Source organism: Phocoena phocoena, chromosome 1 (assembly GCF_963924675.1).
Source record: "Phocoena phocoena chromosome 1, mPhoPho1.1, whole genome shotgun sequence".
Classification (NCBI taxonomy): Eukaryota; Metazoa; Chordata; class Mammalia; order Artiodactyla; family Phocoenidae; genus Phocoena; species Phocoena phocoena.
In genome coordinates this window covers 6,694,053-6,718,419 of record NC_089219.1, presented here as the reverse complement: position 1 = coordinate 6,718,419, position 24,367 = coordinate 6,694,053, and the positions used below count along the sequence as shown (strand labels likewise).

General features: G+C 51.4%; 1 protein-coding gene across 5 annotated transcripts; it reads left to right on the top strand.

Moving 5' to 3' along the window:
- The first annotated feature begins 1,580 nt into the window (after positions 1 to 1,580).
- On the top strand, positions 1,581 to 16,605 carry ENO1 (enolase 1). Of its 5 annotated transcripts, none has more exons than XM_065879214.1 (12): positions 1,581 to 1,750; positions 4,673 to 4,766; positions 7,255 to 7,350; positions 8,756 to 8,814; positions 10,494 to 10,563; positions 11,023 to 11,156; positions 11,540 to 11,762; positions 12,889 to 13,086; positions 13,719 to 13,920; positions 14,330 to 14,438; positions 14,688 to 14,746; positions 16,175 to 16,605. In XM_065879214.1, exons 2-12 carry the CDS (start codon positions 4,682 to 4,684, stop codon positions 16,242 to 16,244), a joined length of 1,305 nt encoding a protein of 434 aa, XP_065735286.1. In that variant the 5' UTR covers positions 1,581 to 1,750; positions 4,673 to 4,681; the 3' UTR covers positions 16,245 to 16,605. The 5 variants fall into 5 exon arrangements, with proteins under 5 accessions (XP_065735286.1, XP_065735276.1, XP_065735296.1 ...); XM_065879204.1 differs by lacking the exon at positions 1,581 to 1,750 and adding an exon at positions 2,105 to 2,230; XM_065879224.1 differs by lacking the exons at positions 1,581 to 1,750; positions 8,756 to 8,814 and adding an exon at positions 8,370 to 8,428 and having other exon boundaries at positions 4,682 to 4,766; positions 16,175 to 16,244.
- The last annotated feature ends 7,762 nt before the right edge of the window (positions 16,606 to 24,367 follow it).

Genomic DNA, 24,367 nt, shown 5'->3' with positions numbered 1-24,367 from the left:
CAGATAGAATCAGTAATCCAGGTGGGTCATAGGCTGCTGCAGGTTCATCTTCCCTCAATTCTGATGTCCCCCTGCAGTGTGGTCTTCTGACAATAGCCTTGCACACACGTTTCCCCTCCCTGCTCACCAGCCTTTGGTATGCCACTGCACTAAAACTGCTCAATGAGCATACTGTCAACTAAATGCCTGTAACAAGGTAAATGCCCCTGCGCTGGACTGAAGGCACACACGAGTCCCACAGCCTGCTAGCAAAGCCTCAGGAGCTGTGGAGACAGGCAGGGCATTTGGCAGCTTGTGGATTTTGGAAAGGATCTGAGGGCACATCTCATTAACAGCTGAGCTACAATTTGAGGTCGAAGTGCTGGCTCAGAACACTGTGCTGTGGCCTCCAAGAATCTTGCAACAGCAGCAGTCTGAGATCATGTTCTACATCTGATTTCCTGCTAGGAATCACTGGTTGTGGCCAGAAACCCGTTATAAGAGCCATGTCTTTCTATCTTTATCTCTCTAACCATTTTAACATAAAATGAAAGAGATTGTTTTGGAGCCCTTTCAGGGCCACACCTTAGAATTGCTCTGAAAATAAGAGCTCTAAGTGTCTGATTTCTGTTGAGTTCTTAAGGTTTAGGAGATAGTGGCTGTTGATTTAGCTGCTGGGTCATGGGGCTGGGATCTTGGTCTTAAGCAGTCTGAAACACCAGTGTATTGCTGGGGAAACCACAAACCCAGCTTGCAAAATTCACATAATTCTTTAGGAAACATTTTACAATTTCCTTGTTGTTTTTTTGCTGAATTTAATCCTAAAGTTCTTTCTTCTTAGTCAATGGAAAACAAATACAGTGGACTCAATAGGTCTTCAGCTTTATCCAAGGCTAGGAATTAAGGAATAAAAGCAGTTTTTGCAGCTGACCAGAAGAAATAATAATTAAAATCAAATATACACTCGAATCTCTCCATGCAAGGCAATGGGTTAAGTATGGAGATGAACGACATTGTTTTAGCTCTCAGACTTACAGACCAAGAGGAGCACTAAGAAAATACAAAAATAACTATCATAAAAGGAAGCCCTCCCTTGAGTGTGTGTTGCGGGGTCGGGGGGAGATGTGCTGCGTAACTGATTTGAAATGGTATCGGTTCTTTCTTCATCAGAAGGGGAAAATAACTGCACCCACTCATGCCTGTTTTTCATTTGTCAGACTACTCTGGAATATTACCTGTTTTGAACTTTGAGAAATTCCCCGAGTCTGTGTGAAATTCCATTCCCAAATCAGTACAAGTATGGTTCACGTGTATGGGAAAGGGAGGTATAGAAGCTTACTTTCAAGACCCAACATAAACAAGAGCCGAAGAATGAACTAACCCTGGGCACTCACGTGGAGTGCCTGGCACGTAGGAAGCGCTCAAAAAGTATTAGCTGTAATTAAGGGAAAGCGAACATCCTTTCGGCTCTTGGCCTAATAACTCCTGTGTGACCGACGCAAGGACAAAGGGACCGGGTCACCTTGGCGGGCTGTCGGCCGCGCAGGGCGCAGGCGCGGGTGGGCACACGTGGCCGGCCTCGCGACCCCGCGGCCCGGGAGCTGAGTCCGGGCGCGCGGCCGCCAACGTGTCCAGGCCACCGGGGTCTCCGGCACCACGCTGCGGGGCGACGAGTGGGGCGGCCGGAAAAGGCGGGCCGCGAAGGTCGTCACCAAGGTCGTGGGCCGGACGTGCGGCGCCGGGGCGACGCGGCGTGCGTGCGGGACTCGGAGTACGTGACGGAGCCCCGAGCCCTCATGCCGGCCGCGCCGCCCCGCCCCACCCCCCGGGCCCCGGCGCCACAGACTTGTCTCAGCCGCGGATCCCAGCGGCGGGCGGGAGCGAAGGCGGACGGGGCTCGCCCGCATCCCCACATAGCCGCGGGGTAGTTGGGACGCCCAGCCCGACCCCACCCCAACTCTCCGGGACGTCGCCCCCTCTTCCAGTTCCCGGCGCCCGCAGTCCCACCCCTCCCTCGGAGGCGAGGGCCCGAGTGACGGCGCGCCGGGCCAATGGCGAGGCAGCGCTGAGGGGGTGGGCTTGAGGGGCGGGAAGTGGGCGGGGTCCCCTCGAGCTGGGCAGGAAGTCCAGGCCGGCGGAGCGGAGACGAGCTCGCGGTACTTGGAACGTTAGGACCTTGCGCGTTAACGCTTGCCCTCGGTGTCCGCAGCACCCTCTGCTTCTCTCTCGTGCGGCGACCTCAGGCGGCCGGGTGAGAACTCAAGGAAGGGCTGCCGAGCAAGCGCCCGGGCAGGCGGCGCCTGGGTGCCCCGGGCCCGCGGGCGCTCCTGCGCCTCAGACGGCGTGCCCGGGGTGGGGGTGGGGGGTTCGGCGGGGAAGGGGCGGGTCGGCGCGCGCGAGCGGCCTCCCGGGGCCAGAGTTGCGGCCCGAGGCGGGGGCGCGGCGCCCGGTTTCTCCTGAGGGGCAGGGGCAGCTCGGCCTGTGATTACGAGTACGGGGCCGCGTCACTGTCCCGGGAGGTTAGAGGTAGAACACGCGGTCACCAGGACAGCAGGCGGTGAGGGTGGAAGGTTTGGCGAGCGCTCCAGGCCTAACCCGCGTGCTCATTAAAGCCAGGCCCTCCCGAAAATGGAGAAAGGGGGCCGGAAAAGGAGAGATGCCCGGGAAGCTGCAGCCCACCCCACCCCCGCGCCCGTGCCTCCCGCTGGTGGCCCTCGGCCTGGCGCCTGAGTGTCCATCCCTTTGCTGCTCCGGAATGAGCAGGGACTGATCTGCCTTCAGAAGGCACTTGATCTGGAGGGGACTGCAGGCGAGCCGGGGGGTCATTGGAAGCCCTGCAGGCGACCTCGCCCAAGTCGGGCACGAGGCGCTCCCTGCTCCCTGGGCTGGCCACCAACAATCGGCCCCTGATCTGACATAAAAAGGATGCACTTTAAGAAATTTTCCTGTTCGCTGCTTCCTCTGCAATGTGGTCTCTTCCCCCTGGGCGGTGTGGGCAGCCGGTTGACCTGCTTCCGGGGCACACCTAGGCCCCGGCTGCCCGGTGTGCTCGTGCTGCCCCTGGTCCGGGCTTCAGTTCAGGCAGATAAAAGGCTGTGCAGGCTCCTAGTCAGACCCATCTTCCGCCCTGCCTGTGCTCCCTGCATTTTAATGACTTCGGAGAAAAGTTTTTCTATCTAATTTCAAGATAAGTTGAATTTTATTTTCACATCGTGAAGTCAGTCGACTGCCTTGTTTTATATCACTAAAATAAAACCAGAAATGAAATCTTACAACGGTATGATGAGGCAGTGTAATGAAGATGTGCTTAAAAGTGCATCTAAAATCTGTGAAGTAAGTCAGTGATGGCATGGGGGATGCAGGGGGGAGCAATGACTGGAAATGGCCTCTGGGGACTTTTTTGGGGTGGTCATTGTTACACACGGGTATATGATTTACCAAAACGCAAAGGTAACTAAAATTTTAAAACTAAAAGACTTTAAGCAAATTTGCCTTTTTGAGATAAAAACTAGATACCTTTTTATTGGCTAATGAGTAAAACTCCATTGTGACAAAGAAAAAACAAAGCCACAGAAGTGACTTCAGTATCTAATTTTGAAACTTAAAAAGATGCCATCTGCTGCTTCAGAACATTCCAGAGAAGATAATGGAGAGGAGCCCAGCTAGATAATGGCTTCCAAACGCTGATTTGGTTCCTCCCCTCCACTTCAGTCCTACAAGTTGTTCAATTCTGTTGTTCCTTGGAGAGCCTCTGGGGGAAAAAAGCAAGAAAGGGGCTTTCTTTGAGCTCTTGATATTTGTTCTCTGTAGCTGCAAACCACCCCCCTCCCCTTTTTTCTAAAGGTGTTTTCAAAGGAAAGCGCTTCCCTTGGCGTATCCTGGTGCTCAAAGATAGAATCCTTTCTCTAGTTACAGATCACGACATTTCATAATTAAGTTTTTTAAGTGGGGTGAAATGCCCATTGAAAGCAACACTGACTAGATAATGTTATTTGTTTGCCCTGTCTTGCTGAAGACCCACATACTCTGAGGTTTGAAAGGCTCAGAAATTGGCAGAGATCACAGCACATAGACCAAGCAGCTCATTCCTGGCCTCCAAACTCAGAATTTCTAACTGATTATCCAACATCGACCAGCTGAGCATTGTCCTGCTACCTCAGGTTTTACTTGATGAACTGTGTTCCCAACTTTTAATTCATTGTTCCACTACAAACCAGATTTTCCTCCTGGTCACCCCCGCCCCCTTTTTTTTTTTTTTTTTTTTAATCTTAGATGGGTTTGCTTGTGGCCCTCACGTCCCCTTGGTCCTGATTTGGTCCCTTTCCCATGGCCCCGCACCTACCCTCGTTGGTAACTAATGACAGCCGGTTTCAGACCCTCTCCTCTTCAGGCACTCTGCACGCCATCAACGTGTGAACCTTGCCCGCCAGCACGTGCACTGCCGGGCTTTCTTTGCCAGTAGGACAAGGCCTGAACTACTAGGGCCTTGCAGAGCTGCCCCTACCTACTTTTTAGGAATAATTCCCAGTGCTCTCCAGCAGGCATTTTCTCCCACTCCAGTCAGCCTTCCTACATGCAGTTTTTAGTTTATGCAGGGTCTTTCTAGTCTAGGGATCCTCAGAAGTGACCCCTTGCAGAATGAGTTGAGACTGCATTATGGTTTGTGGAAAATGTGGACTGTGCTTCCCCACAGAAATTCACCATGTCTATCCTCAAGATCCACGCCAGAGAGATCTTCGACTCTCGTGGGAATCCCACCGTTGAGGTTGATCTCTACACCTCAAAAGGTATGGGCCACCTTTGTTTCTATAGACCCTAGCACCACGCTCCATTTTTTAAAACTTCAAATGACAGAGCCTTAGGCAAGAAAACATCTGTTATGGTAAAAGCCTTTCTTTCTGGTCTGCACCTGCTGGTAGGCTGTGGTTCCCCACTGGGGGGAGGTTGGGAGGGTTTTAAGGCAAGAGGTCCTTGTCTTGGTGCTTCTTGGTACGTAGAGCAGAACACAGGTTGGCTGCTAGGTCAGTGAGGTGGGGAAGTAATGTGATAACCTTGTCCCTAAAAGGGCCTATCACTAGTTTGCTTCACAGCTTGCTGTGACCAAATACGTAGATGCGGCAAGATAGGATGGATCTTTCTTCCTTGTAAAGGAAAGAGATTAGGGGACTACAAGGGTATATATAGCGCTCTTATCTGCGTTTCCAGAAATCACTCTTAGAGGATCGGGGACAGTTTTTACTTTGGGGTGTTGGAACATTCCAGAGGCTCATATTTTTACCTGGCTGTAAGTCCCTGTAGGAAGAATTTGCCCACGTGAGAAGAGAATAGAATGGGAACCCTTAAAAGCTCCCCCGTTTTTCTTTTTTACTTTAAGAAAATCTAGTGCTTCCCTAGCCCTGCATTACCTCCAGCAATGTCTCAGCTGTTTTCTAAATGGTTGAAGTTGGAAAAGGAGCTTCAGGCAGAATCACCCAGAGGTGCTGAGCACAGACCTGCCGGTCAGAGCTGAGTCATGGTCTGAATCACAGGCCTGGCTGTGGAACCCTTCCCTTCCTGTCCTCCCTTCCCCCTTGCCCAGAAAATGAAGGCCCCTCGAGTCGAGATTCACAGGGCAGGAGTCTGCCTTTGGTTACTGTCGGGGTGCCCTCAGAACACGATTCCTTCTGGGCATGGGCCTTGTGGCAAATGCCGTGTGTTCTCAGAAGATGGCGAGAATTTCCTTTCAGCTTATGAAACTGGCACACTTAGTCAGAGAGTGGAACTTTCCACTTGGAAATTAATGGACTTTGAACAACGAAAAAAGACCCAGGACACTAGAAGATTGTTGGGAGGGGGAATTTTCTTTGAAACTCTTTAAAATGACTAAAATTAATGTCTTTTGACATTGAAATGAACGGAACTTTCTCTTATGTGTCTTAATCCTTTTAAGAAAAGAAAAAAAAACCAGGAAGTCATAAATTTGTTAAGAACCTTTCATCATTTCTTTCGTTCTTAGAATTTATTTTTTAGACCAGTTTTAGGTTCACAGCAGAATTGAGTGGAAGGTACAGAGCATTCCTGTCTACCCGCTGTCTCCACTATCACCATCCCCACCAGAGCAGTACCTTTGTTACAGTCGAACGTGTGTTGACACATCATCACCCAAAGTCCACAGTTGACCTTAGGGTCACTCTTGCTTTCCTCATTTCTTCACCTGGCCCAGCGCCTGATGGGTACAGAGAAAGCCAGGGCCTGTGTCGAGAAGAACGTGTGTCCTGCTGGTCGCACAGTCAGTGCGGTGGCACAGGCATGCAACCAAGTATGACTGCTATACTTGGTTGGGTTTTTCCTCTTAGTTCGTTGCCTTCACATCTCCCGCACCCCCCAGTTCTCGGCATACCTCAGATGGGGAAATCCCTAACGGTTTCAAGAAGATTCAAGAGGCTGCCTACACTTCCTGCTCCCCTAACCCTTCTGCCCCGTGTAACCGGATTTCTGCGGTACCTTTCTTGGCACTGTCTGTCCTTCTCCAAGAAAATTTGCCGCTTTTCTGCTCCACAGTCTAGGCTTAGCCTGGCGGCGGTTTCTAATCTGCAGGACCGCGCAGTGCACGCTTGACTGGCTTCTGGGGTTACTGTGCTTATTCCTTTCCTCTTCCGGTCTGTCCTGGTTTCTGGTTTCCTGTTATGCAGAGAACCCCCAAGTAGCATTTATTGCTCCTTAAGCTGAGGCAGATGAGCTGTAGATTCCTCTTGAGCCAGCGCTTTCAAGGCTTGAAAGCTAGCAACCTGATCTCACTTGTCTAAGGGAAGCTTGGCCACGGTGCTCTAGAGCTGGACTGTCTAAAATAGCCCAGTGTTTTCGTGGATTACTAGCTGCTAGACAACCTTAAATCCCATAGGTGGCCTGCGTTGTATTTCTTTTAGGCCGCGCTGCTGGGGGTGGTCCACGGCGCAGCTCCAGGGCACCCGTGGGGAGCTTTGAGAGGTGTGGGCTCAGACCTCCCCATTTGTTTTGGAATCTGAACTTTAACCCACAGGTGATATGTGTGCACGTTAAAATCTGAGAAGCTCTGCTCTAGACCGAAATTCATCAGCTATGCTCTAGTGTCTGCAGTGCGGAATCATAAAAACATGACGGGCAGGAGAAGCAGCCCGTCTGAGTCCTCCCATCGTTGGGAGGAAGTAACTGTTTCCTAAGGGCAGCTCCCTCAGTGAGCAGGGAGGGACTTGGGCGAGGGCGGGAGCTATTTCTTAGTCATTAACTATTTCTCGCCCTCCCTCTCTCAACATCCAGGTCTCTTCAGAGCTGCTGTGCCCAGTGGCGCTTCAACTGGTATCTACGAGGCCCTGGAGCTCCGGGACAATGACAAGACGCGCTACATGGGCAAAGGTAAGGGCCGAACCCAGGCCGGCCTCCCGGCAGCCACAACCTCCCTCCTGCTCCCCGTGGCTTGTGTTTGAGGGTAGCAGACCTCTGACTCGGCCCAGAGTGTGGGCAGCGAGTATGGGCGCCGCACGTGGAGGAGAGGGGAGTGCGGGCTGATGGGTCCCAGCACCCCTGACCCCGTAGCTCAGGGCAGGTGCCGTAACACTTACTTCTACTGCGGTTTGTCTCCAGTCTGTGAAGAACTCCTGGTTGGGTCAGGGGATGTGGGAGAAGAAGAAGACAAGTTATCTAGTACTAAGGGGCAGCCTCGCATCCTCCGGGAGGGCTCAGAGGGCCTTCCGGGCCATCAGGCCTCTTCAAGGGTCTAGTCGTGGAGGAGAAGAGCTCCCGAAGGCCTGGCTGATGGCTCACCATTGATGGGCTGTCGTTGTCTTTCGGTCTCTTTGGCAGAGCCAGCCTGCACTGGGCTGTATGCAGACGGGCTGGAAACTGTGTTGGCAGTGCTCACCGTTCTATAGATAGAACCTGTGTGGCCAAACTCCAGAAAAGCAGATAGGGCTAGACCGTGCATTCTCAACGGGGACGGGAATTGGTTCTGGAGAGGAAGCAAAAACATCATGACAGTTCATGGTTTGTGGCCCTCCGAAGGGCCACACGTGTAGACAGGTGGAGGGCACGTGTGCTGCCAACTCTCCAGGGAGGGCGATTAGGAAAGAGTCCAAAAACACTGCAGAGGAGGGGGCGTGGGCGAGGGTGAGGTGGGGCTGGGGGCACTGGGCCAGGGTCCCAGCGGTCCACTGTAGGGAGGCAGCTTGTGCAGAGGTCTCCCCAGGGGCCTTGCAGCCCAGGCGGTACGTGCCTACAGCGCTGTGCCCTGACTGTGATGAGGACAAATGCACGGTCCCTGTCTTCCTGTTTCCCCTGTCTTCTTGTTTCCTCTCTTTCTCTCACTCAGCCTCCTTCCCAGCCTGTTCTTTTCTCAGTCTTTCTTTTTTCCTTCTCTGCCCATCTCTACTGGTCAGGTGTCTCCAGACCCGTTAAGTATATTAACGAGTTCCTGGCACCAGCCCTGTGCACACAGGTAATACATACATTGGGCGTCCTTTAGTCTCTGCAGCTGGCCTGTCCAGTGCATGGTCTTGCCAACTAACCTCCCTTCAGACATTCTGGATGGTTGCTCTGTGTGCGGCTCTAACCCTTGGGGGTCCTAGGTAAGAGCACTCAGACTGGGCCAGAAAGCCCTCCGATTCCAGGGGGAGAGGGCGATGGGGATTTGAAGGAGGTCCCATTGAAGGTCTTCGGTGGGCTCTGAATATCTGGGTTAACGTGGTGAGTGGTTCTCTCCAGCACTGCTGCTCAAGCCTGTCTTTCGTTAATGTCGGTAATTTGATTTGATTATTCCTTCTAGGTGTCTCAAAGGCTGTTGAGCACATCAATAAAACTATTGCGCCTGCCCTGGTTAGCAAGGTAGGACCTGCCTCCTGATAACTAATGTATGTTAATGCTATCAGAGCGCCTCCCAGGCCAGCCCAGGAGGCTTTTCTGTTCATGGAGAGCTTATTCTGAGAGCTAAAGAAGCCGGTTGGATTCCCTGTCGTGCATGCAGATAACTTCGCCTTTCCTAACCCACCCTCTGCCTGTCCATGTGTCCGTGGCTAACAGCGCATGGAATTGGATCCGAGGGACGGGAGGCTCTTAGAGCCTTGATGTTTCCCCACAGCCATCTTGACCTTCGGGGAGTTAAGATCCAGATTTTAAGAGCAGCTCTCAGGGGCGTTAAATGTAGTATCCGTGGCGACTGACTCATTTTTCATGGACTGTGGAATTATTTACTGTGTTTTTAAACAGCAGGACTTCCGTTATATAAATTCCTACTTGGAGCCTCGGTGTGTCAAACAGATAAAAGCGGAGCTGCTGTAGGTGAAGTGGGTCTGGGGATCCCACAGCCCAACCTACTCTGCAGCTTGGTCTCGTTTAGCCTCCCTCCAGCCCCGCTCTCCGTAGCTATGGCCCTTTCTCGGGTCCAAACCCAGCCTCGGCCTGTGTGTCCTCCTTGGTAGGGCCCCTCTCCCGGCTCCACCCTGCACGCAGGTGGCAAGCGGCTCCTCTGCTGATCCTCTCCCCAGCTTGCCTGTTGTGGCCTAGCCCACATGGCTGGCTGTAATCGTCCCCAGGCGGAGGTTTTCAGCACTGCCCTGCTGCACACACCTTCCATCCCGGCCTCCTGGGGCCCTCCACACGCCGCTGTTCTTTGTGCCTCAGCGCCCTCACCTGGCCTGACAGTGAGCAGGGCTTTCCGGGACATTTTTCTTTACTTGGGGGAGACAAACTTCAGTCTAACTCTTGGTGAGGGTTGGCCTCAAGCCATCTGCTGGGGTGGCTTCTAACCTTACCCAAAGATGCCTTGTCACGAAAGCCAAAGATGCCAAATTGTTAACGTGGCATGATGGACTTACAGATTCTGGTTTTCTTTCATATTTTAGCTTTTATATAAGAAACATAAATAATACGCTGGTATCATTCACTTACGGAGTTTTTAAAGTAATGCCGACTTTTATTACATTATTTTGAGCCAGTTTTAAGACACTAGTTTTATTTATACTCTTGCCAAAAATAGTCATTTTCATCAGTCGTCAAACATCATGTTAAATGATGGTGGACTGCATACAAAACTCGTATCTCCCATCAGATGATGGAGTTTGCTGTCACTGAGGGCAGCCGAGTGACGGCAGAAGCTGACTTTGATGGTAAAGAACAATGAATTCTGTTATTTGCTGCCCCAAAAGTCACACTGCTTTGGAGTAATTCCTTCTTTAGCATGAACCAGACAATTCTGCCTCATGTGTAACGTGACCTCGGACTCCCTCGGTAGACTCCCCTTCATGACATGAGGACCATGCATTGTCGGATCCCTCGGGCTTGGAGAAATGCCTGATGCTCTTAAAGCAAGTGAAGGGCATTGTTCTGCTTCCCCATTTTCTCTTGGCATTCCCCCCTTTTTTTGCCTGCCAGACGCATGGATAACACAGAACTGATCTGGGCTTTGCACGGTTCCCAGGGTTGATGGCTCTGGGACAGGAGGGCACAGGGCATGCAGGTAGAGGCCCCACTCCCTCCCAAGCAGCTTATCCTCGCTCTCCCTGTAGAAACTGAACGTCGTGGAGCAGCAGCAGATCGACAAGCTGATGATAGAGATGGATGGCACGGAAAATAAATGTGAGTGGCCTGAGGGGGGGTCTTTGCCAGGGAGGTTGCGGCTTCTCCTGAAGACCCTTGAAGTCCTTTGGGGAGAGGTCGTGTCGTCCCTAACGATGAATTACATAACTGTCTGGTCCTCCCCTAACTCTAATAAATCACATTTTTAAACATCAGGAGCATGGCCAGCTGACAGCAGCAGGCATGTAGGGTTACTCGGAAGAGGCTCGTGCTTTATATAATCAAGCAGTTTGTGGAATTTTCCAGAGTCCCATGGACCAAAGAAAGGGCTTTCTCTTTGGGGGAAAAAGCAGCCTACGTGGAAGGCTATTGCATTTCTGGTGTCAATATTGCAAAGGAGATAGAAAGGAAAAGGTTCCGAATACAATCCACGGTGCACACAGTGGTGCAGGCGGGGGCGGCCAGCAGGAGGAAGGCTGGTGAGCAAGAAATCCCTTAACGTAACCTGTTCTGTTCTAGCCAAGTTCGGTGCGAACGCCATCCTGGGCGTGTCTCTGGCTGTGTGCAAGGCTGGCGCCGCTGAGAAGGGGGTGCCTCTGTACCGCCACATTGCCGACTTGGCTGGCAATGCCGAGGTCATCCTGCCAGTTCCGGTGAGTGGCGAGTGTTCGCTTTCTCATGGGGTCCCGAGACCTCCGCTCTTGACCTCATCCACGTGTGACTCTCCACACGGGTAGGAGCAGGCTCTGGGGGTCTCGGCTGCAAATAACTCCGCCACCGCCGCCAGCTAAGAGTGACCCTGAGCAGGTGACTTGGCCGCCCTGCACCCATCTCCTTAGTTGTCGATGGGAGATGAAAATTGTACCTGCCTCGTCGGGTTGTGTGCCCTTGCGGTGGTAGTGACCGCAGTGCAGAGAGACCTGGTGGCTTCAGAGCCGCACGGGCCCCACGTGGGAGCCATGCACCTGGGCGTCGTGGGGCTGCTGAGGGGCGGGACCCCCCAGGCCTGGAGCTGTACTTGTGTCTCTCCCCACAGGCTTTCAACGTCATCAATGGGGGCTCTCACGCTGGCAACAAGCTGGCCATGCAGGAGTTCATGATCCTCCCCGTCGGGGCCGAAAACTTCCGGGAGGCCATGCGCATTGGAGCGGAGGTATACCACAACCTGAAGAACGTGATCAAGGAAAAATACGGGAAAGACGCCACCAATGTGGGAGATGAAGGCGGGTTTGCTCCCAACATCCTGGAGAACAAAGAAGGTAGAGGCTCCGGAGGAAGCCCCTGGATTTCTGAGCACCGCCCCCAGCGTCTGCGAGCCTTCCACACCTGCCCTCAGGGGCACTGCTCTTTCCGCCGTTCGTTCATTAAGTAGCAAGATGCAAAACCCTGCAGACATGGGAGCTAGTGCTTCATTTTTTAAAAAAACAAATCACGAGAAATTATCTTACTAATTCGACTTCTGAACGGCCTGATGATTTGCTTAAACTGGGCTGACGGTGGGGTAGGGAGGCGGTTCGTTTTCTTGCTGTCGTCCCTGCTCCCCCAGCGATGGCAAGGGTTCGCAGCCTGCTCCATGTTCAAGGATGCTGGCTGTGATGAGGACTGCTGCCGTCAGTAACCATTTCGGGTCGTTCAGCCGCCGTAATGCTGCGCAGGCTTTATTTAGCTTTGAGTCCTTAGGCACAGGATGAAATGTGAGAGTTGAGTAGAGAATACAGAAGTCCTAGGAAAAGAATTCACGGATGAATTTTTTGTTTTAGGAGAACAAGTAGGGTTCCAAGCATATTTCATTGCCTTCAAGGATGGCTAGTGAAGGAATGTCCATCCTGCTCATTGGGTCATACGAAATTGCTGACGTTCGGCTATTTTAACCTATAAAAAGTGGCCCTTCGCGCAGTTTGAATCTTGGGGGTCTTGGGGACACTGGAACAGGGGCCGGTGTCTGTCAGTTTCCCTACCGGCAGCGCTGCCGAGTGAGGCCGACCCTGAGCCTGGGCCGGACAGCAGAGCTGGAGCGGGGGCCTCGCTGTGCGGGCTCCCTCTTGGATCTCAGCATTGGCTCTATTTAAAGCCAGTTCTGCGGGACAGCTGATCTCAGCTGGTCACTGTATCTTGGCCGGCACAGCTGTTCTTTGGTGCTAAATTTGGGAGCACTTGTCAGTGAAAAAGCCTCTTAGAGTCCATTTCCAACTTGGCCATGCACTAGTGGCCCTGACCAATGGTTTCTTGCCCCGAAGCAGAAAAGAGTAACTGGAATCTTTGAAACTGGTGCTTGGGGCCAGAGCACCTCTTCCTCTTCCGTTACGGTTCCCATTTGGCAGAGTTAAAGGGGAATTTTATCTCCATCCTCCTGGTTTCCAAACTCTCACCGCCATCTCTTTCCAGCCCTGGAGCTGCTGAAGAACGCCATCGGGAAGGCGGGCTACACCGATAAGGTCGTCGTTGGCATGGATGTGGCCGCCTCTGAGTTCTTCAGGTCGGGCAAGTATGACCTGGACTTCAAGTCACCCGATGACCCCAGCAGGTACATCACACCCGACGAGCTGGCCAACCTGTACAAGTCCTTCATCAGGGACTACCCAGGTGAGTGCTCCCGGAGCGGCTGCAGGTGTGCGAGTGGGTGGAGCCTTCACTGGGGTGCCCGGTGTAGCAGAGCGGGCAGCCGGCCAGCCGTGGTGCAGTGCGATCGCCTCCAGTCACTGTCACAACAGCCGCCTGAGCGAACGTGGTCCTGGCTCCACTGACAGTGAGGAAAGGAGCCTTGAGAGCCAGGACCACTTGGTGCTCCTAGGCTCTGCGTCACCTGATGCGCACGGGAGAGGGGACACAGAGGCACAGAGTGGGTCAGAACTTGCCCAGGTGCACACAGCAAGTGGAGCAGGTGTTCAGACCAGGAAGCGTCTCTAAGTCCCTGCGTTTAACCTTAAGTAACTTGGTGGAAGCGGAGCCAGGACACGAAGCCCAGTCTTCACCCCTCTGGGTCCACAGCTCTGTTTTTACTCTCAATGGCGCTAAACTCACCGCCCTGGGCCGCAAGTTTCCCACTTAACAACTGTGGGGTTGCAGGATTGCAGGTGACTGCAGTCCCTGTCCCGGGAGGGGGTTGGGAGGCCAGGTGAGTCGGGAGGGAGGACAGGAGGGGGCTCTGGGGTGCTGCGGGTCAGCAGCCTGGGAGGCCACGCTGAGGGAACACGCCCTTGCCCTGCTCTGCTCAGTGGTGTCCATCGAGGACCCCTTCGACCAGGATGACTGGGAAGCTTGGCAGAAGTTCACTGCTAGCGCGGGAATCCAGGTGGTGGGGGACGACCTCACCGTGACCAACCCCAAGCGGATTTCCAAGGCTGTGAGCGAGAAGTCGTGCAACTGCCTCCTGCTCAAAGTGAACCAGATCGGCTCCGTGACTGAGTCCCTGCAGGCGTAAGTGCCCTTGCGCAGAGGCGGGGCCTCCTGGCTGGGACTCCTGGGGGCGTTTAAAGTAAGCTTTGGCCCCAAGGGGATCAGGGCGTTGGGCGGTTGTGTTCTAATCCTGACCACTTGGTGGCCCTACACTCCTGATTTACTGTCACACGGAGAACGTTAGTCAGGAGACACACGTCTGTCTCCCTCGAGGAGGCTGAACCCAGTTGTTCAAACGTGACTGGAGGGCAGAGAAAGGTCCTCGGGCCCTTCAGCGTCGGGCGAGGGTTACCCTCTTCCCCAGCAGTTGGGAGCTCAGGGCTGCCCCTGGCCCCCCACCGGGAGTGATGAGTCATGGCCTCAGGAGGCCAGAAGGGGCCACAGTGCCCAGGCAGTGGAGCCATGCTGTCTGCTTGTCCCTGGCTTCTAGGTGCAAGCTGGCCCAGTCCAATGGGTGGGGCGTCATGGTGTCGCATCGCTCCGGGGAGACTGAAGACACCTTCATCGCCGACCTGGTGGTGGGACTGTGCACTGGGCAGGTAAAGAGCTCCCTGGGGTGAAGGGTGCTCCCTGCTTCTCTCTCTGACCTCAACTTCTTGAGCACAGACTTGGGGGGCAGGGGGGAGAATGGGGTCCTGGGTGCCCCTTTTATCCTGTCCTTCCTAGGGCCAGGGATCCTCTTTAAGAAATTGCTGGCTCTCTGCCATGGCACCCTCCCCTTGCCCAAAATGCCCATGAAGATTCATTGTCCATTGTGAGCAACCGTGGCCTGCCTTTTCTCCTTCCAGATCAAGACTGGTGCACCATGCCGATCCGAGCGCTTGGCCAAGTACAATCAGATCCTCAGGTAAAAGGGCTACCTTCGCTGCATGTGTGGGCTTGCTTGGTCTCCAGGAGGGGGCCCTGGCCCCCTGATATGTTAGGTTGGGACTTCGGGTGCCTGGCAGCGTTGGCCCAGAGCGGGGGACTGTTCCCCACGATGCTGCCATCTTCTGGTGGGAGAGGGAACTGGCTCCCCTTTAGACAACTGAATCAAGTTGAGGAGCTACAGGGAAGCCTTAGTGATGCTCTCATTTTACACCCTTGCTTTGTGGACAAAGATACCAGAGCTCACAGAGAGGAAGAAGAATCGCCAGCGGGCACACAGCAGGGTTTCCAGTGTCCAGCGCCTTGTGATGTTCTGGTCCCTCCCCTTTTTGTCTCAGTGTGTCCTTGGGAAGCACCTATAAACACAGGGAGACCTGCCCTTTTGTTATTTTATTCCAGTCTTGAAGGGAAAAGGAACTTCCATTTTATAAGTCCTCCCTCCATACCCCATCTTTAAAACTTTATCCTGGAAATTTTCAGGCATATAAAAAAATCAGTGGGGCTTCCCTGGTGGCGCAGTGGTTGAGAGTCCGCCTACCAATGCAGGGGACACGGGTTCGTGCCCCGGTCCGGGAAGATCCCACATGCCGCGGAGCGGCTGGGCCCGTGAGCCATGGCCGCTGAGCCTGCGCATCCGGAGCCTGTGCTCCGCAACGGGAGAGGCCACAAGAGTGAGAGGCCCGCGTACCGCAAAAAAAAAAAAAAAAAAAATCAGTGAACAGTAGAATGTACTCCCTTCCCCATTACCTGGATACACCAGCTGTCTGTATTCCTCCATGTTTTGTCTCTTTACACCCTTTTTTCCTGGAGAATTTTAAAGCGAATTCCAGGCATCTTATGATTTCACTTGTATATATTTCTTTCAGATAAAGACTTATTTTTGGTTTTTTTTCTTTCTTATTTTTGTTTTTTAACATAACCACTCTACAATGATGATGCCCACGATTAGTGGTACTATCAATACCCCCTTTTTTTTTTGATATCAGGATCCAAACAGAGTTCACACTAATGAGTGCTCCCTCCTTATTTCCCTGTGCCATTTGTTGCAGAAACTGGGTTATCCTTTCATTGAAACAACATTTTCTTAAATATTCTAAGAAATAGCAGTCCTACCGTTCCTTCTCCTTTGTCCTTCAGAAACATTGGGGGGAAGAGAAGGAAGGCGAAGGGGCGGCCAGTGGACAACTTGTTGGGTGAATTGGGTGCACGGAGAGAGCCGAATGCTCTCTATTCTGGCATCTCCAAGAAGCTCAAATTTAGGGGAATAGTTAGACTGGTCGATGGTTGGGCCCCCAACTTCCTGGCAGGAAGTGTGTCTTTAACCACTTCTCTGGGTGGGAAAACTTACTGCATTGAGGTGTGACTTCTCTCTTTCCCTCCCTGTCTCTCTATCTTTCTGCTTCCTAAGAATTGAAGAGGAACTGGGCAGCAAGGCCAAGTTTGCCGGCAGGAACTTCAGAAACCCCCTCGCCAAGTAAGCTGTGGGCGGGTGAGCCCTGCGGTCACTCGTCGGCTAATTAGACCTGCTCCTGATGTCACCTGGGCAGCTCAAGGCCCCCGCCGATGCTCTGAGGGACCTCTGATAGTTAACTGCCCTCTCCCCTTCCTGTGACGTTCTCACTGCTTCCTTAGACCCGCTGCAGAAGCCGAGCTTGACCACCTGGAACCCTGCTGGAAACCCTAGCTCTCTAATTATATAATCGGCCCAAATCATTGTTTTTCTCACCTCGCTTCCACCAAGTGTCTGGAGCCATGTGTGTCTGCATTGTAATCTCCGAGGTGTCCACAGGCAAGATCCCCGGTGGTTTTGTGTGCAAAATAAAAAGGCCTCAGTGACCCATAGGGATGCTCTGTGTGTATGAAGTGGTCCGTCAGTCTGTCTGTCCTCACGTCTTGAGTATTCATGGAGCACCTCTACAAGAGCTGAGGCTTTGTGTCATGACAGAAGGCGGGGAGGAGTTTGTGCAGGACGTCACGTAAGCCCTGGGGAAGGGCAGGTTTGGGAAGAGGTGGGAGATGGGGTAGCCTGTGCCCTTCCGCAGCAGCTCGGGCAGCGCCCGGACCGGAGGCCTGACTTTAGGATCAGACATGTTAATTTGGAAGAAAAGAGCTCTCACAGGTTACCTCAAGGACAGCAGCTTCCAGGTCACACCATGAGTCCAAACCAGAGGGAAGCTGAGCATCCTGGGCAGGCTGGGGGGCAGGTTCTCCATCCTTAGGGGAAACTGGTAAAAGAATGCTTAGAGGTAGCTCTGGGGCGGTAGGAGGGCATCCAGAGGGTCTTGGAGAACCCTATTTAGATACATTAAAATTTAATTTTGGGGCTTCCCTGATGGTCCCGTGGTTAAGACTCCACACCCCAAATGCGGGGGGCACAGGTTCGATCCCTGGTCTGGGAACTAAAATCCTGCATGCTGCACAGCATGGCCTAAAAAGTTGAAAGAAAAAATTTTTTAATTTAATTTCTTTCCTCGTTTTCACTAACCTGATTTCAAGTGCTCAGAAGCTCCATGTGGCTAATGCCCGCTGAGTTGGGTACCACGGGTGTGAAGCATCAGCACTGCAGAAAGCACCATTACAGAGAAACGACTAAGCCCCAGTGAGACGTGAAATACTATGGTTGCTCTGAAGTGTGTTCTAATACCTGGTGAGGCCCCCGCAGTGGACACTTGTTAGTGCTCGTCTGTATCAGGGTTTAGCCCAAGGAGCAGAGCCAGTAGAAGGTACGTATATTAAGGGATTTATCACAAGGAATTGGCTCCTGTGATTGTGGCTACGCTAATCCATAGGGCAGCCAGTCAGAAGGGAGGGTGACCAGGACACAGGTGAAATTTCTCTCGGGTCAGCCCTACTTCTAAGGCCTTTCACCTGATTCAGGCCCACCTCGGTCATCCAAGATCATTCCTTGTTCAGAGTCAGCAGATACGTGGTTTTAATTATGCCTGCAGAATAGCTTCACAGTAATACCTAGATTAGTATTTGACTAAACGGTAGGACTCGAGTCATGTCACAAAGCCACCACCCCTTTTGCACTTGGCAACCACACACATAGTCTTAAAGCATAATCTCCAAGTAATAACAAAACCCTTCTTCACCTAATGTGGTACAGCTCTCCTGTGTACGGCCAAAACCACTCACCTGTCCCAGCTTTGTATGACTGGTTTCCATCTAAAAACGGACTCTGCAAGGAGTGAGTCGAACTCGGCCTGACAGTCTCCCTAGAGTGTTCGTTCATCCGAACTTTAAAGCAGCAAGTTAGCATTACTGTCTCTCAACTTGGTTTCGTGTCAACATTTCCTGACACTTTCATTTTAAAACAATGACTGGCAGTTAAACGCATTTATCACTCTTGGGTTAAAGGGCAAGGAGCCCTTTCAGATCTCCACCCGGAAGGAAGGCTGCTGGGGCCTCCCTGGCCCTGGGGACACTGAGCCCCTGGGGAGGATGGTTGACAACTCTGACCCAGCAGAGACAGCAGGAAGCATGTTCTGATGCGGATGGGCAGAAGTAGGCCAGGAGGAATTGCAGACCCTTGGCCTCTTCCTGGGGGCCTTGTGTGAAGCAGGATAGGCTACGTTAATTCTTGAGTTTCCAGAAAGCCACTCTTGGGCTTTAAGATGAGCTATGACGTTAAACATTTCTCTGGATCACAACTGCAGGAACTTAAAATGTTTTTAAAGTAAACATCTTTGGTAGTAGTCTCTGGACTTGCATTATGTGATTTCTTTTTAAATTTTAACCTCATAATACAAATACTTTCCTGCAAAATATTTACTTTTCATCTGTGGTGGTCTTCCAGATTCCTGCAACATCAGAACAAAAACCAACTGAAAAGTTGAAACAGTGTAGTTTGCAAACCTGGCCATACATTGGAATCACCTCGGAAGCCTTTAAGTCTTCCATTGCCCAGGCCAAGTAAATCAGAACCTCAGTGTAGAAAGCAAAGACTCGGTATTAAATTTCCCAGCTGACTCCAGTTCAGCTGAGCCTGAGGAGCACTGCAGCACAGGAGGTGGACTGCAGAACTGGCGATGGCCAGGCAGGCCTCGAATGCCAGGCTCCCCTGAAACAAACCCGCCTGCCCCGGTGATTTTATTTTTGTTGAATGCAGCTGAGGCCGGAAGATGGCGTCCGAAGGCAGTCAACTCAGGCCGCAGAGCTGCGAGCTGTGCCATCTGCAGGGAAGGAGCCTGGCTCTTGACTAGGAGTTCTGTGTACAGTCAGCTCTCCTCCCGGCAGTGGAGATCCTGCTCGCCACAGCAGCCCAGGCGTATGCGGTGCAGTGGCTGAGAGCACAGCAGGAGCTGGACCACCTGGGTTTGGATTCTGGCCCTCCCACTGAACAGCTGAACAAATCTGTACGATGAGGCTCATACTCCAATAGTGCTACCTCATGGCTTGTTACAGAGTATTATAAACGGTCACAGCAACTTAGGCTCCCACCCGGCATAGATTAAGCCACCAGGTGCTGATACACTTACTTAGGAAGAGGTACAGGGCATACGGAAAGAGCAGGAAGTCTTTAGAGCATATAAAGCACCTGTGGCCATGACTGAACAAAAAGGGACAGAGTCTGGAATGGGAAGTTCACAGCAACCTGGGAGACGTGTGGGGACCCACTGAACCAACTTCAGTGACGTATAATTAACATTCAGTAACAGGCACCTGTTTTAAGTATACAGGTTTGATGTGTTGTGTTTGATGTGTTGTCACATATATGCCTGGGTAACCAGCACCACCACCACAACAGACCGATTCCAGCACCCCCAAGAGTTCCTTGAGCCCCTTCCCGGCTAATCCCCACCCCCACCCCCCAAACGCAGGCAACCTAGTGTTGTTTTTTTTTTTTAGTTCAAATGAGTTGTCAAAATCTAAAACACAGATTCCTTGTAAAAAAAAGAAATCTTGCCTGGTGGCGCAGTGGTTAAGAATCCGCCTACCAATGCAGGGGACACGGGTTCAAGCCCTGGTCCAGGAAGATCCCACATGCCACAGAACAGCTAAGTCCATGCGCCACAAGTACTGAGCCTGTGCTCTAGAACCTGCGAGCCAGAACTACTGAGCCCACATGCTAAAGCCCATGCTCTGCAACAGGAGAAGCCACCGCAATGAGAAGCCCGTGCACCGCAATGAAGAGCGGCCCCTGCTCGCTGCAACTAAAGAAAGCCCGTGCACAACTATGAAGACCCAACACAGCCAAAAATAAATAAATACATTTATTTTTTTTAAATATTCCAATTTCTGCCTTCTAATGGACTGGAAAATTGCCAACACTGGGCCTGCATCCCTAGAAGACAACAGTTGGCCACCATCTTCTTTTTTTTAAAGCCGTTTGTTTTTTAAACATTTATTTATTTATTTATTTTCGGCTGTGTCGTGTCTTAGTTGTGGCACGCAGGACCTTTCATTGCGGCACGAGGGCTCCTCTGTAGTTGTGGCCCTCAGGCTCAGTAGTTGCAGTGAGTGGGCTTAGTTGCCCCACGGCATGTGGGATCTTAGCTCCCCGACCAGGGATTGAATCTGGGCCCTCGGCAGTGAAAGCCCAGTGTCCTAACCCCTGGGCCACCAGGGATTCTTCTGAAGGCAGCCCCCTGCCTCCTGCTTCCCTTAGTTACAGGCCTGCCCAGTACTCCACAGCTTTTGAATTGGCCACCCCTGGTCCACGGTCTCTTCTGCAGGCCGACATCTTCCCAAATCTTTCCTTTTTGTAAGAACCCTCTATCCCCAAGGGATCCGGAGTTCAGGTCCTCCAGGGCTCCTCTGCCATTGACAACTCATCTCTCGGTGCCTCCAGGTAATAACGTCTCCCCAGACGCAGCCTTGAACGTGTCAGCTCATCTAGGCTCATAAATGTGGCCGGCAAGGCACCACCTTCATCCAGTTCTGCTCTAGGGGGAGGCCAGCCTGACCTTCTTCCTGCCCATCTTGCTGCAAAGTGTGAGGGCTTGGTAATCAGGGCTGCCATCCACAGGGACCAGGAATGGTAGCAGACTCATTTGCATATGTGACCTAAGACAGTAATTAAACCCAGGCGCCCCAGGGGTGAGGAGTAAGCACATTAATTCAGGAGCAATTAAAACCCTCCAACATCACTGTCACACAGCCACCACTTCTGAGACCAGCTGTAACTAATGACAGTCACCTTTGGGCCCCCTCTTTTGGCCACCAGACTGCCACCATGTCTGCACATTCTTGAGTGGGGCACTCTTGTGCCTAAGTGGGGGCAGCTTCCCCAGACGCTCGGTCTTTCTGTAGGGCCCCTGATGCTATTATGGACAAGTTACTGTGAAAAACAATGCCTTAGTCTTTTTTGTTTGTTTGTTTTGTTTTGTTTTGCGGTACGTGGGCCTCTCACTGCTGTGGCCTCCCCGTTGCGGAGCACAGGCTCCGGACGTGCAGGCTCAGCGGCCATGGCTCACGGGCCCAGCCGCTCCGTGGCATGTGAGATCTTCCCCGACCAGGGCACGAACCCGTGTCCCCTGCATCGGCAGGCGGACTCTCAACCACTGAGGCACCAGGGAAGCCCGCCTTAGTCTTTTTCTTTTTTTTTTTTGGTGGCAAAACATACATAGCAAAATTTACCATTTTAACCATTGTTAAGTGTACAATTGGCTGGCGTTAAGTACATCCAAAGCTTTCATAACCATCACCACTATCTATTTCCAGAAGTTTTTCATTATCCCAAACAAATTCTACACCCGTTAAGCAGTAATTCCCCATTCTCGCACCCTAACTCCTGGTAACTTTTATTCTATTTTCTGTCTCTGGGTGTAAATTTGCCTATTTGAGATATTTTATATAAGGGGATTCATACAATAGTCATCTGGCTTATTTCCCTTGGTGTAATGTTTTCAAGGTTTATACATGTTGGAGCCTGTGTCAATACTTCTTTCCTTTTTATGGCTGAATAATGTTCCATTTTATAGATATACCACATTTATCTATTCATTTGTTGATAGACACTTGGCTGGTTACTATTCAGTTATTGTCAGTAATGCTTCTATGAACCTGGGTGTACAAATATCTGTTTTAGTCCCTGCTTTCAATTCTTTTTGGTGTGACTTAGCAGTGGAATTGCTGGGTCACATGGTAATTCTATGTTTACCTTTTTGAGGAACTACTAAGCCATTTTCCACTGCAGCTGCACCATTTTACCTTCTCACCAGTAATGTACGAAGGTTCCAATTTCCCCACATTCTTTTTTTTTTTTTTAAAGAAGATGCTGGGGGGCTTCCCTAGTGGCGCAGTGGTTGAGAGTCCACCTGCCGACGCAGGGGACACGGATTCGTGCCCCGGTCCGGGAAGATCCCACATGCCGCGGAGCGGCTGGGCCCGTGATCCATGGCCGCTGAGCCCGCGCGTCCGGAGCCTGTGCCTGTGCTCCGCAACGGGAGAGGCCACAACAGTGAGAGGCCCGCGTACCGCAAAAAAAAAAAAAAAAAAGATGTTGGGGGTAGGAGTTTATTAATTAATTAATTAATTATTGCTGTGCTGGGTCTTTGTTTCTGTGCGAGGGCTTTCTCTAGTTGTGGCAAGTGGGGGCCACTCTTCATCACGGTGCGCGGGCCTCTCACTATCGCGACCTCTCGTTGCGGAGCACAGGCTCTAGAGCACAGGCTCAGTAGTTGTGACTCACGGGCCTAGTTGCTCCGCGGCATGTGGGATCCTCCCAGACCAGGGCTCGAACCCATGTCCCCTGCATTAGCAGGCAGATTCTCAACCACTGCGCCACCAGGGAAGCTCTCCCCACATTCTTATCAACACTTGTTATTTTCCATTTTTTTTATTATGGCCATCCTAGTAGGTGGGAAGTGACATCTCACTATGGTTTCGATTTGCATTTCCCTAGTGTCTAATGATGTTGAACATCTTTTCATGTGCTTATTGGCCATTTTTTAATCTTTCCAAGTCGCTTGGCCATTTTGTTAATTGGGTTGTCTTGTTCCTGAGTCATAGAGTTCTTTATATTTTTTGGATCCTATTAGATATATGATTTGCAAATATTCTCTCCCATTCTGTAGTTTGTTTTCTCACTTTCTTGTAGTCTCTTTTAAACTTTTTTTTTTTTTTTTTTTTGGCCCGGCCACGTGGCTTGCAGGATCTTAGTTCCCAGACCAGGGGTTGAACCTGGGCCCTCAGCAGCAAAAGGGCGGAATCCTAACCACTGGGCCAGCAGGGAATTCCCACGTTGTAGTGTCTTTTGATACACAAAAGTCTCTAATTTGAGGTCCAATTTATCTATTTTTCCTTTTGTTGCTTGTACTTTTGGTGTCATGTTTAAGAAACCATTGCCAAACCCAAGATGATGGGGACTTCCCTGGTGGTCCAGTGAGTAAGACTCCATGCTCCGAATGCAGGGGGCCCAGGTTCGATCCCTGGTCAGGGAACTAGATCCCACATGCCACAACTAAGAACCCCCATGCTGCAACTAAAAAAAAAACACCCCACATGCTGCAAATAAGACCCAGCTCAGCCTAAATAAATAAACAAATATATATTTTTTTTAAAAATCCAAGGTTATGAAGATTTGCCCCTGTGTTGTTTTATGGTTTTAACTCTTGTATTTAGGTGTTTTTTTTTTTTTTTTTTTGGCTGCCTCGGGTCTTCGTTTCTGCCCACGGGCTTTCTCTAGTTGCAGCAAGTGGGGGCTTGTTGTGATGCACGGGCTTCTCACTGTAGTGGCTTCTCTTGTTGCGGAGCACGGGCTCTAGGTGTGCACACTTCAGTAGTTGTGGCTCGTGGGCTCTAGAGCACAGCCTCAGTAGTTGTGGCACATGGGCTTAGTTGCTCTGCAGCATGTGGGATCTTCCCGGACCAGGGCTCGAACCCGTGTCCCCTGAGTTGGCAGGCGGATTCTTAACCACTGCGCCACCAGGGAAGTCCCTGTATTTAGGTTTCTAATCCATTTTCAGTTAATTTTTATATATGGCATAAGGTAAGGGTCCAACTTCATTCTTTTGCATGTGCCATTTATTGAAGAGAATGTCTTTTCCCCACTGAGTAGTCTTGGCACTCTTATTGAAAATCAGTTCGCTATATATACGGGTTTATTTCTGGGTTCTCTATTCTATTGGTCTGTATGTCTGTCCTTATGCCACGCCACACTGTTGCAATCACTTTCACTTTATAGGACACGACCTGGCCTTTTACGTACATCCCTTCATCTCCTCCTCACCAAACACCCTGAAGTAGGCATTATAATCATTCTTACTGGGTAAAGTCAGGCCGAAAAGGTTAGGGTGACTTACCCTCCGTCACAAAACTGGTGGATGTATTATCCTTTGCAAGGTGACATTGCAAGTGCTCCCAGGTTGACAGACATACAAAAACAGTGAATTCTTGTATCTTGACCTTAAAAACAACCTCCATAGTCAGGTGATGTCTAGCCAGGCCTTCAGCAACTAGGATCCCAAAGCCAGGATCTTCCAAGAGGAAGAAAGTGATCCTGAGCATCTTTGATCAAGGTGAGGACAAGAAGGTCCTTCCCCCCAAAGGCCACAGATCCCCTCCTGGAGACGGCTGCTTACAAACTCCCGTTTCCCAAAGGGCTGAAGCACCCCAGCTAAATTTTTCCTTAAAAGAAGGAGACCCTGGATCTGTT